The 12,593-nt window shown below is 42.6% G+C and overlaps 1 protein-coding gene and 1 pseudogene across 4 annotated transcripts in view; both read left to right on the plus strand.

Moving 5' to 3' along the window:
- Positions 1 to 10,579, plus strand: part of ABCA1 (ATP binding cassette subfamily A member 1) — a 120,425-nt gene extending 109,846 nt beyond the window's left edge. For all 4 annotated transcript variants that reach the window (XM_037125993.2, XM_037125997.2, XM_037125994.2 and 1 more), the window contains 8 exons: positions 286 to 348; positions 1,191 to 1,297; positions 3,283 to 3,424; positions 3,817 to 3,951; positions 4,918 to 5,021; positions 5,579 to 5,671; positions 6,304 to 6,547; positions 7,140 to 10,579. In XM_037125993.2, coding sequence (XP_036981888.2) covers positions 286 to 348; positions 1,191 to 1,297; positions 3,283 to 3,424; positions 3,817 to 3,951; positions 4,918 to 5,021; positions 5,579 to 5,671; positions 6,304 to 6,547; positions 7,140 to 7,280 — 1,029 coding nt within the window. In that variant the 3' untranslated portion in view covers positions 7,281 to 10,579. The remainder of the gene's footprint in view (positions 1 to 285; positions 349 to 1,190; positions 1,298 to 3,282; positions 3,425 to 3,816; positions 3,952 to 4,917; positions 5,022 to 5,578; positions 5,672 to 6,303; positions 6,548 to 7,139) is intronic.
- Positions 827 to 1,007, plus strand: LOC119034863 (uncharacterized; annotated as a pseudogene).
- Positions 10,580 to 12,593: the final 2,014 nt, after the last annotated feature.

The following is a 12,593-nucleotide window of genomic DNA, read 5'->3' on the forward strand; positions in this document are numbered from 1 at the left end:
GGCCAGTTCACAACAGGGGACACATGAGGGGCAACCATACATTGATATTTCTCTCCTTCTCTCCTTCCCTTCCCCTCTAAGATAAATAAATAAAATCTTTTTTTAAAGAGGTACATTCTTAAAAAAAGAAAAAGCCAGGGCTCTTAGTACTTTCTAATATGCAACTTAGTCTTACTGATTGCTCTTATTTTGCGATGTGTTTGGGCTGGGATTCCTTCTTCATGGCTGCCTGGGATAGCTGTGAATCACTATGGCTCATGAGCTTTTGCATTTTGTTTGTTGCAGATATATAGAAGGAAGAGGAAGCCTGCTGTTGACAGGATTTGTGTTGGCATTCCTCCTGGTGAGGTAAAGGCTCTTTCCCTACATTGTGTTTGTCCCTATTGATTCAGACTGTGTCTACCCAGTCAAACAACAGTGTTTGTCAGGGGGTAGAAGTGGCTTTTAAAGGCTTCTCTATTTGTGTCTCTCTGAAGCAATCAGTCATTGAGAGAGACTGGCCACCCCATATATCAAGAGAATGATTTAAGATAATCTCAGGCAGTGTAAAAAGAATATGCATGCCCAACATGTGATGTTGTGATCTGTTCAAGATGATGAAACTCACATTGATTTTCAAAATGAGAGTTCCTCTTTTCTTCTTCATGTTTGTGTTCTTTCATGCCCTTTAGCCAGATTATATAGTAAAATTTGACCCGTTGGCTCTCATTACTATTTTTCACTCATTAACTTTGGCCTCCAGTTAAGGACTTGATAACATTACAAAACACAACAGCACTTAAAGTGATGCCACTGATCATAAAATATCTGTTTAAATGCCCATGTGATAGCTTCTTGGCCTTTTGGCTAAGATCTAGTGTATGTCTGTCCTTTTCAGTTTAATATCTGACCCATCCTCTATCTGAGGACGGTATATTACATGGCATTTTAGAATAAGGAGATGGAGTAGGCGCTTGCTCCATCCAGTCCACGCATCGACCTGTACTTCCAGGAACAGTGCACCAAAAAAAGAAACATAAAATGCCCACGTGATTCCTGAAGACCAGGAAAACATTTGACTCTTCATTGATATTTGAGAATATTTTAGGATCATGTTATATAAAAACTAAGCCGAGGTAACTATTTCATAATGGTCATTTATAGTCGGATTTTTCGTAAGTTGCTTAAACCCCTTATTTAATCCTTTTCAGTGCTTTGGGCTCCTGGGAGTTAATGGGGCTGGAAAGTCATCGACCTTCAAGATGTTGACTGGAGACACCACTGTGACCAGAGGAGACGCTTTCCTCAACAAGAACAGGTGGGAAAAGAGGCGGTCTGTGTTTTGTTACAAAACCTTTATTACTTACTTAAATAAATCGTTTGCCTTTTTAATGATCGCACAGTACCATATAGAGTTTACGAAAAAAAACAACCACAACCAAAACCACACCCCTTTGAAGTAAGTTTGCAGGGTTTTGCAACCATCACCACAATCCAGTTTGAAACTTTCCCATCACCCTAAATTTATTTTACATGCACATGTAAATGTATTATAATAATTGAATCATATAGTATTGCTATTTTTAAAATTAGTTTTCATTGTTTATGAATATATTATCATAATTTCCCAGAAGTTTACATAGTCTACAATGTAGAATTTTATATTCTGCATAAGATTCCCCTATTGCCTATACCTATAGTTTATTCTATCAATTTCCTATTGTTGGATATTTGTTAGTTTCTGTTTTTTACTATGGAAGTTTGTCCTTGCACCCATCTAAGATTATTTCCTCAGGGGAAAATTCCTACAAGGTGAAGGGTATGCACTGGCCAAGTTGCGCTTTCTGCAGGTTGTGTCAGTATATGAGGCTATTGCCTGAGAAGGCACAGGTCACTGGCGGTCTGATCACTAGGCGTACGGCTGCACTCGAGAGACCTGTAAGCAATGGTACAAGGCGCTGGGTTTTGAACTTACCTGACCGTGACCCATACTAGCAAATATATTTTATGACTAACCCCAGTAAATACAGAGACATACACAAGTGTATAATAAAATGTTGTAAAACAATACCTACTCCTACTACTTGTAGGGCACTCTGACATTTCTTATTCTACTCTCTACCCCACCTTGTTTAAAAATACTGGTTGTGACCCAATAAATTCATTTCACAAGCCCCTAATGGCTGATGACTCACCGTTTGAACAATGGATGGGACGGGGGTGGGTACTAACCAATAACATTGAAGAGAATAAGGAATTTAATGTGCTCATGGATCCCCTCCTGTGTCTGTAAGCAGTTTTCTCAGGAGCAGTGCAAAGGAGGTTTAAGAGAACAGAAGTCTAGAATAAAGCCTCAGGTGCACATCTGCTTCCCCAGGCTTGTCCCTAGCGCCGGGCTCCTGGGGTACACACCCCTGAAGGCCAGTAAGTGGCCCAAACAACGGCCGTAAGAGCTGGCCTGGGCAGTGTAGCTGAGAGCCAGGCTGTGTCCATGGGCACCACAGTGGTCATTCTGGAAAAGGGTGGGTCTGGGAGTACTAATCAGATAGCAGAGAGGCACGAGTACTGCTGAAAGGCCAAACTCAGGGCTGTCCAGAAGTGGTGGCTGAGGTGTAGCCCTCACGTTGGATGTGGACCCCGAGCTTCTCCCACATCCGGGGCTCTTAACTGAGATTGGTTTTATTGTGCCTAAAAGCCATCCTACCAATGTATGTGAAATTGTGTTTATAGGTGTATTTTTTCCTGTCGCCTTAAAAACCAGGAGGGTGCCTTGGTTGGATATTTAGCAGGACCAGGGTGGGTGGCTGGAACGCGCTGTGGCTGAGTCCAGTGTGTGGGCAGCAGTGTGCGGAGGGAACTCACACCCAGAGTTGCTGGGCCTGCTCTGCATCTGAACGGCCACGAAGGAGACTTTGGGACAGCCGAGCACTTGGTGCATATGATTGGATCACAGTGTCAAGGCTGGGGTAGAAGTTCATGTTACAGTCCCAGAACTGTATGAGTGGGATTATGGGTAAAGGTGCTGCTGTGCTTGGGGTGGACTCGGGAATTCTAACGTGGGACTGAGCCTACGGATTGAAGCGTTGGGGGAACCAGATGCCAAGACTGGGCAGGACAGAGGCAGGAACCCTGACTGCCAGGAGGGGCTGGCATCCAGGGGCAGAAGGGCTGTTCCTACAGCATGTTTGCTCATGGGTATTTTGTGTCACATACAGGCATACTTTATAGGAACATTAGGCAAGACCGTCTGATCAGAGTATCTCCAAATGCCCAAAACCTGATCGGTTTCATTTTTCTTTGCAGTATCTTATCAAACATCCACGAAGTTCATCAAAACATGGGCTATTGTCCTCAGTTCGATGCCATCACAGAGCTGATGACCGGGAGAGAACACGTGGAGTTCTTTGCCCTCTTGAGAGGCGTCCCAGAGAAAGAAGTGGGCAAGGTACTGTGGGCAGCAGCAAGCTAGCCTGCCTCGTATGGCATCCTGACAGTATACCTGATGGCTTTGACTTTAACGTGACCATCAGCTTCAGGCTGTTTTTCTTCATGGGTGCAGAAGCGTGAAATTTTGTTTTTTTGCCCCCACAAAAAAAAACAAAAAAATTTTCTGTTTTTTTTCAGCGTGGGACTCAGTGGTGGTGGTGGGGTGGGGAGGCACACGCTGAAGGGCAGAACGGAAGGGCCATTCTCCCTGCATTTGGCTCTGTGGCACTTTCTAGACCATGATTATAGAATCTGGTCCGACTCAGTGGAAGACTTTTCCTATGTAAGTGTAGGAGAGAGTGATAAAGTTTCCAAACCAGATGAATGTCAAGTTGCTTTTCATTGCTCTAGGTCGGTGAGTGGGCAATTCGGAAACTGGGCCTTGTGAAGTACGGTGAAAAATACGCTGGCAACTACAGTGGAGGTAACAAGCGCAAGCTTTCAACGGCCATGGCTTTGATCGGCGAGCCTCCTGTGGTGTTTCTGGTGAGTGAGTCTGTAAATGGAAAACAGCACTTTTCTAGAAAACTCCTGTACGTCCAGGATGTTGCATGACCAGCTAGCCCGTGACAGGCACCCCTCCCCTGACCGGGAACAGCGGAGCAGCCTCAGAGAGACAGAGGGAAGCCCCCTGGGCCTGTCCCTGACACACCCCGGGTGGCTTTGCCGTGCTCTCTGAGGCTGCAAAAGGGAGGTGCTCCCAGGACCTCGCTTCTCTGGCATGGAGAACCCAGCAAGTGTGCTGAGGCTGGGTGTGTGGTTTGCCTTTTCTCTGAAACGTTCTTTTTGTTACCATCTCTGTGTTCATCCCTGAATATGGAGAGTGTGGACATAGCTTCAAGATCCCCAAAGTAGTGTGGGGGCCATAGTCCTCACGTGCTGACAGGAAGATGGAAGATTAGGTGGGATGGTGGCCCTTGACCCCTTTCCTTCTGTGGGGATAAGCACTGAAGTTACTACAGAAAGAAGCCTTGGTTGAGGCTTTCATGTTAGCCAGGCTGTTTGGACCTGGAATTTAAGACTGGCAAGTACAGTAAGACAGGCTAAGCTGGAGTGAGCTCGAAGAAGAAAAGGAGATGGAATTTTATCAGAACCTTGTACTGACCTCTGTAGAGATTTCAGACAAAAAGAATTTTTAGTATATACTTGTCAGTCACGAAAAGACAACTGAAACTAAATGGCTTCTTTTCCCTTCCATTTCTGTTGACTCGGAGAAATCTGATTTCATAAAAATATCAGTTGAGTTTTCCTGCTTCAAGGAGACGTTTGTGAGAGTGAACTGGTTCTTGTATGTAAAGTCTGGTTCTCTGGTCCATCAGTAAATAACTAGGAAGGGTGAGTTCAGAGTTAGGCTGTTCCAGAGATGCTTCTGCATCTGAAACCAAATCTGTGTTTGATGTTTTGTTCCCCGCCCCCCAGCAAATAATAGGACTTATTTTCTTGTACTTGCAGGATGAGCCGACCACTGGCATGGACCCCAAAGCCCGGAGATTCCTGTGGAATTGTGCCCTCAGTGTGGTCAAGGAGGGCAGATCAGTAGTGCTTACATCTCACAGGTCTGTAGTGAAGACCTGGCTTGGCTTCTCCAGGGTGTGATGTTCAGATTTCCAACTGATATAAATGATAGCTGTGTGAAAACTAGAAAATACAAGTAGGCAATGAGAAGGGCAATTATAATTGTCTGAATTGCATCACCTTAGATAACTATTACTATCATCGGGCAATAATATATTTGCCGTTTCTTATGCAAATCTAAATACACGAGTGTGTGTAGTCTGTGTGTGTGATTTTTAAACAAAAATGCAAACTTAGTGTAACTGCTCTTTCTCGTTTAATAGTGTACCGTGAATGATATTCCAAGTCAGTCATTTCTTCTAGCTAGATCGTAGTCCATTTGGATAGGCTCCAGATTTATTTAATTCTATGTTTTGTAGACACTTGGATTGTTTCCACTTTGTCCTGACTTTAAACAGCACTGCAGTGAACAGTGTTTATAATAGGATGCAGTTATAACTTAGAAAGCTGGGAATGTTTCTTGGAAATGTCAGATGTCGTGGTGATGTTCTAAAGGAGCGTCTCTCTAAAGCTTACACCTCGTTCTGTTTTCCCACAGTATGGAAGAATGCGAAGCTCTTTGCACTAGGATGGCAATTATGGTCAATGGGAAGTTCAGGTGTCTTGGTAGCGTCCAACATCTGAAAAATAGGTAACAGAGGTCATTTCCTTGGGATAGTACCAGCTGAGAAAGCTTGTATCTCTTTCTTTCTGTGTGTGTATAAACGGTGGCTCTAAACTAAAGGGAAATATACGGAACGAAATGGTATAGTGGTAAGAATGGGGGCTTGGAGGTCGAACAGAGCTGCATTCCAATTCTGTCTTTACTTTTGACTGGTCGTCTGCCCTTGGGCACATCACTTAACATCTCTGAGAGGAGTTTCCCTAAGGAATATTTTCCCTCAGCTTTGCTATGGAGATGAAATAGAAAAGTATGCGCATGCCAGGATGGTTAGAGCACAGGCTTTGGAGTCAAACGCAGATGGTGCACACCCTGGCTGTGCCCCTTATGAGCTCTGTTCTGTGGGGAAGTAACCAAATTCCTGGGCTTCGGATTCTCTGGAACACCTGCTGGGCTTTGCAGGGTCAGGTGCGGATTCAGTGAAACCACGTGCCCGAGGCCCTCAGCGTGGCGCCTCTCCTAGAGCAGGTGTTCCGTCAATGAGAACGAGTTCCTTCTCTCTGACGCTTAATTCTGGGTCTGTCAGGGACCAGGGACCCCTCTTCTTCTTTTGAAAAGCATCCTGAGGATCTTCCATCGGGACTTTGTGTTCCTGCTTTCAGGTTTGGAGACGGTTATACAATAGTGGTACGAATAGCAGGGTCCAACCCTGACCTGAAGCCCGTCCAGGACTTCTTCGGACTGGCCTTCCCGGGAAGCGTCCTCAAGGAGAAGCACCGGAACATGCTGCAGTACCAGCTCCCGTCCTCACTGTCTTCCCTGGCCCGCATATTCAGCATCCTTTCCCAGAGCAAAAAGCGGCTCCACATAGAGGACTACTCTGTTTCTCAGACAACACTTGACCAAGTAAGCTTTGCATATCAAATTCGATCGGTGTTCCAGGGAGAGGAGTCCTGCTCCCTTCCTCACGCCACCATGGGCCCCAGAGCAGGGTAGCCTACCTGAGCTTGAATTCCCATCTTCTACTAGCTGCCTGTTTTACTAAGTGTCTCTGAGTCTGAAAAGGGAGATGATGCTGTCTACTGTATAGGGTTATTATGAGACGAGCTGTAATAATAATCTTAATAACTACCGTTTATTGGGTACCTACCATGTGCCATTTTGCCAGGCACCTTAGCCCATTTAAGTAACAACAGATCTTGGCAGTTAGTAGGTAGTTAGTAAATGTTAGTGTTTGTCCCCCTTCCTTTTAATCAAACCTGTGTAGGCCATAGATGATTTAGCAGTTGGTGATTTGGGAGTCAGTAGAGAAGGTTTTTTTAAATGGTTAATGCTTTTTCAAGTATTCCCCTCTTTCACACAATTTTCTAGATAATCTATGCTATCTTGTGTTTTCCTCTCTGACCTAGTGTTCACCTAGGGAAAAACACAACTAAAATAAAGAAAGAGAAAACTGGAAGGGGTCTTTATAAAGATCCATCTTTCTTTCTCTTGACAGGTATTTGTAAACTTTGCCAAGGACCAAAGTGACGATGACCACTTAAAGGACCTGTCATTACACAAAAACCAGACAGTAGTGGACGTTGCAGTTCTCACATCTTTCCTGAAGGATGAGAAAGTGAAAGAAAGTTACGTGTGAACAATCCTGGTCACACAGTGTGGCTCAGAGAAAGGAGGGACTTGCCCTTCCTTTGCACCAGGTGAAGAGTCCAGAGGAAAGAGCTGGAAGTTTCTGTGAGAAGAAGTAAACTGGATACTGTACTGACACTATTCAATGCAATGCAATTCAATGCAATGAAAACAAAATTCCACAACAGGGGCAGTGCCTTTGTAGCCGATGTCTTACGGCTCTCGAGTGAAAAAGACTTGAATTTAGTTTGTTACCTTATGCCTACGTAAAACTCTAGTATGGAACCCAGTGGACATTTGGGTTTGAAATCATACTTTTTTTCCCTTTGCATTCTCACTGGGGTTGCAGCAATGATTCATCAAGTAACTGTGGCCAGTGATCACCTCCCCAAATCAAAAGGCATGCATGCACATCATCACTCAGTAAGCTGGGCCATGCCAGGAGACTGGTTTCCTGGGGACACCTCTGTCGATTGATGGCAATGAGTGCACCAGAGTTCTTAGTGCCAAGTTGTGCTCAGAAAGCCCGAAGCACCCTGGTGTGTCATACACACTTTGGTGGAAGCAGTTCTACTCAGAATCCATCGACATCGTCAAATATCAGGTGACAATATGGTGCCATTGTGTCCTGCTTTGATCCCCACATCAGTGAGCTGCTCTGGTGGTGGTAACATGCAGACTGCGGGTGGCTGTGGACAAATGAGAATTGGTTTCCTTGTTACATTGTCCCTCGCTTGGAGCTGTGGGTCTCCAGGGTCTTTTTTCCTGGGACTCTTTAAATGCACTTACGTCCTAGTAAGAAGCAAAGAACCAGCAGCCGAGTTGTTGGGGCTGTAAGCTGCTGGGGCCAGGGCGTGGGATGAAAGAGATGGTGTGTTCACTCCTGGGCAGGCCTGTGTCCCTTGTGTTCACTGGTCCTGATTGTCCGCCAACACGGTACACTGCATCTCAAGATCTCATCTGACACGGCGTAGTATTATTTCTGGCTTTTTGAAGTAATCTAGCATACAAAAAGATGGAGTTGTATTTTGACAAAAATCTTTGTACTTTTACTGTTGTTTGGAAATTTAAGTTCCTTCAGTGACTTTGGAAACCTTATGATGGCCTCTTTGTGGAAACCTGTGGCAGAGGGGAGTACGGCCACACTGCCCCACCTGCTCTTTTTCCACGTGAGCTCGCAGATGGATCGTCTGACTAGTGCCTTGTGACTAGAACACAGTGTGATGGTCAAGCTGTCATGATACTATATTTTAGTTCCTTGAAGATCCTTTCAAATACTCTCATCTCAGTTCATTGATCAAGTTTATTTCTTGAGTCTGTGTTATAGCCGAGGGAGTGTGGGTGGGTGGATGGATGGGGTGGGGAGCAACTGAGACTCAGACTTCCTGTGCCATGTTGTTTAGCTAACTGGTTTACCAATACAGGGTGTTCAGCTGTGGTTGCGGGGTCCCGATGAAAGAGAATCGGACCACCCACTTCTTGAAAATAGCAGCAATGCAACAGTCAAGAGTATTTAAATGTCCTAGGGGTCACAAGACTTCAATAATGAATATTTTTTACAGAGAAGACAGCTAGTTTTAAAAGTTGTTAAGCAAGACAATTTGTGCTTACGGCTTTTAGTAACTTCAAATAATTGTCTTTGAAAGTCTTGATACTACAGTCACATAATCCCAGATTTTTCATTTCTAAAATCACTAACCTGTCGTGAAAAAAAATAACAGATGCCCTCGCATGAAGTATATTTCAGGTTTTCCAACCCAGTCCTATATTCTTAGTCAATAAACACTTCAAAAATATTATTTTACTAATGCTTAAGGTTACCTGTCTTGAGACAACAAACATGAGGGAACTACTGTTTGGTGTAGTTCAAGTGATCTTTCATTACTTGTTCTAAAACTTATTAACTCTAAGGATGTAAGATTTCAGATCTATTTTAAATTATTTTTTAGTTTTTTAAAAATTAACAGAATGTTATTACATAACTCATTGATTGGAAAAGGAAATTACTTTTAGAAATAAATGCCAAAGTTGTTTTCTAAAATGATAAGCACGTAATGAAGGTGTAGTTCCAAAAACTAGAGATAATGAAATCATTTTATTTTATACTTTCTAAAATTATGTAAAATTCATAGTAGTTTCTCCTTGTTCAATATTTTTCAAATTTAAACTTGTTAGTTTTCCCATTTCATTAGAATCATGTTTGAATTTTCCACTCTTATCCAATCTACGAGCAGATCCTTGCTTTAATTACTCTGACATCAAGGCCATATTTAAAAAAAATTTTTCAAAAGACACTGTGAACTATTTTGAAAAAAATATACAATGTTTCAATATAGATTTAAAAGGATCTCTTCTGAAGCTGGAAACAATCTACAGTTACACATCAACTTCATTAATACTGTTACCTTTTAGACTATTTAAATAGTAATCTTCTAAAGTTTCCTGTGTAAACATTAGTGGAAATTTTTACCAACTCCATACTCAAGTAAAATTTCTATATATTCCCTGTGGAAATATAACTGTGTGAGTTTCAGACATTCCCAAGTGTTCAAAGATGCCTGCTTTTGCTTCTTTCGGACATCTTGGAAACCTTAGTAACAACTGTGAATATGAAACATACAAAAGAAAACGGTAACAAAGCCCTCTATACCTAAATGCCCAGCACGGTTCATTGTCTGTCTTGTTTTTTTAAACCAAACCTCAAACTACTGTATTTCAGTATCTGTGCTGAAAGCAATGCATTGTGACTATTAAATGTTGCACATCATTCACTGTATGTAACTGTTGACTAAAGGGATTTGTCTATGTTTTCTTCTTGTGGTTGTATATATCAGGAATTTTTTTCCCAAAGAGCCATGTGTCGTAGAATATTGAACCACTTTGATACTGAGATAATTAATTTGTACCCTTGTTACTATTTACTAGTAATAATATAGTGCTATAATAATATTGTTCTAATTTGCATTAAAATTGTTGCACCCCTTTTATAGAATGTTTATATTTACATAAGGATTAAGTGTTCTTTCTTCTTATACCCGAGGATGAAGCTGTGTTTTTGTGCTTTTTGTCATTGGCTCTTCATTCCAAGCACTTTATGTTGTCTGTAATGGGATCTATTTTTGCACTGGAATATCTGAGAATTGCAAAACTAGACAGAAGTTTTCACAATAGATTTCTAAGTTAAATCATTTTCATTAAAAGGGAAAAAAAAGAAAAAAATCGCATTCGTCTGTAACTTTATATGAAGTATTAAAGGCGTATTTCTATGTTGTAATGAGTCACAAAATAAAGCTGTGACGGTTCTGTTGATCTAGATGCATTTTTTTGTGTGTGTGTGCATTCGTAGCACCACCTACTGTTAAAGCAGTTTGGCTCGAGAGCGGAAATATTAGCAAAGGCTAAATGTCCTGTCAATCACCAAACAGAACTGAAAGGATTACCTGGACATTAAAAAAAAGGCGTTTATTACTTTCATGATTCAGTCAAGAAAGGAACGGAGATTAAGTAAGTTTAAATGGTTTTTAGTTAAAGTTACTCTGCTTAATGATTATGAAGCTATGGAGATTTCTGAAAATCCTCTGTAGCTATAAGACAATTCAGTAAAACCCTCATTTCTTCATTTGGTAGTAAGGAAGCTGCAAACGCAGCCGATAGTGCTCTTTTGATTGTTCAGCCAGAAATACAAGGACACAGCATGGCAGGTGTGCGGCCAGGTGCTGGGCGCGGTGGAAGCATGAGCACGCAGGGAAAGGAGAAGAGTGTGGGCAGAAAAGCGGTACTAACATCAGAGACGCCTTCCCTTTCTCCAGTAAAAAGTGCTGTGCTGTCTACACCTGAGATTATGTAGCACTGAGGAGACATGGGATGTATTTTTCACAGCTAATAGCAATTAAAGTCTCAGAAATGATATGTTTATTTGGGTACTGGAAGAACGCCCGTCAAACACCCCGTATATGAGGCAGCTTGGGGGAGCCGTGGCTGTACGTGTGGCCTTTTCTGCACAGCTGTGGTGCTGTGGAACGGGCAGTCCTTCGCCTAAGGTGTGGGCCTGAGCTTTGAATGCGCCCCGCGGACCACTCGGCATCAGCACCGCCACTCTGTCTCCCCCCTCGATGTTCACGTGACAGCGTCTTCCGTGAAACTGATCGAAAACCGTATTTCTTTGTGAAAAATGACAACTGAGGGAGAAAAACAAAACCGTTGAAAAATGAACAGTTTAATTTAGATGAAAACGTTACTTATGAGTCTTGACCAAAACTTTCTCTTATTTAGAGAAGAGCCAATATAAACATTTACAGATTTTAAAAAATCTGGAAACTTTGGAATACTAATGACTACATTAAATATAGAAAAGCATAACAGAAAATCAGCTATGTTTTCCAAGTGTTTATTGAGTTGCCAGCACCTCATTTAATCCTCACTTTATACCTGCTCTATGAGGTAAGTAGCACTATTTGACATACAGTAAATTATGGTTCTGAGGATAGAGAACTGTCCAAAATTATACAGCTAGTAACTGGAAGAGGGTGCTGCTTTTTTATTTATTTATTTTTAAAAATTTTATTTATTTATCTTTAGAGGGGAAGGGAAGGAGAGAGGGAGAGAAATATCAATGTATGGTTGCCTCTTGTGTGTCCCCTGCTGGGAACTGGCCTGCAACCCAGGCATGTGCCCTGACTGCGAACGTGTGGTTCCCAGGCCCACGCTCAATCCGCTGAGCTACACCAGCCGGGTGAGGGTGCTTCTTTTTTAGAGGGGAAAGGGAGGAAGAAAGGGAAGAGACACTGACATGAGGGAGAAGTAACCTGCAACCTAGGCACGTGCCCTGACTGGGAATCGAACCAGCAAACTTTCGCTTTGTGGGATGACGCCCGACCAACTGAGCCACATCAGTAAAAGCCAGAGGGTTCTTTTTGGTGATGTTGGGTATCAGTTAAAATTATCCTGATCAGCATGGTATCATTACACCGTATTTACTGACCCGTGTTGTGTGCCAGATACTTTGCTAGGTTCTGGGGATACAGTGTTGAAGAAGACAGAACTCCTGCTCCAGTGAACTTAAATTGCAGCAGAGAAATTATATTCACACTCACAGTGGATATGTGGACAAACACAGTGAATTTAGACAGTGGTACATACCAAGAAGATGAAACATGGTAATGGAATAACAACGCGGAGGAATCCGAGATGGCCCAATGGAGGAGTGACATTTAAGCTCAAACCTGAATAAAATGAGCAGAAGGTGCCCGCATTTGAAGGTGGGCAAGAATAACATTCCTGGAAGAAAGAGCACCCCGGTGCAAAAAAACCCCAAGGGAGAAAA

The sequence above is a fragment of the Artibeus jamaicensis genome, unplaced genomic scaffold (assembly GCF_021234435.1).
Source record: "Artibeus jamaicensis isolate MK-2021 breed Jamaican fruit bat unplaced genomic scaffold, CSHL_Jam_final scaffold_1964, whole genome shotgun sequence".
Classification (NCBI taxonomy): Eukaryota; Metazoa; Chordata; class Mammalia; order Chiroptera; family Phyllostomidae; genus Artibeus; species Artibeus jamaicensis.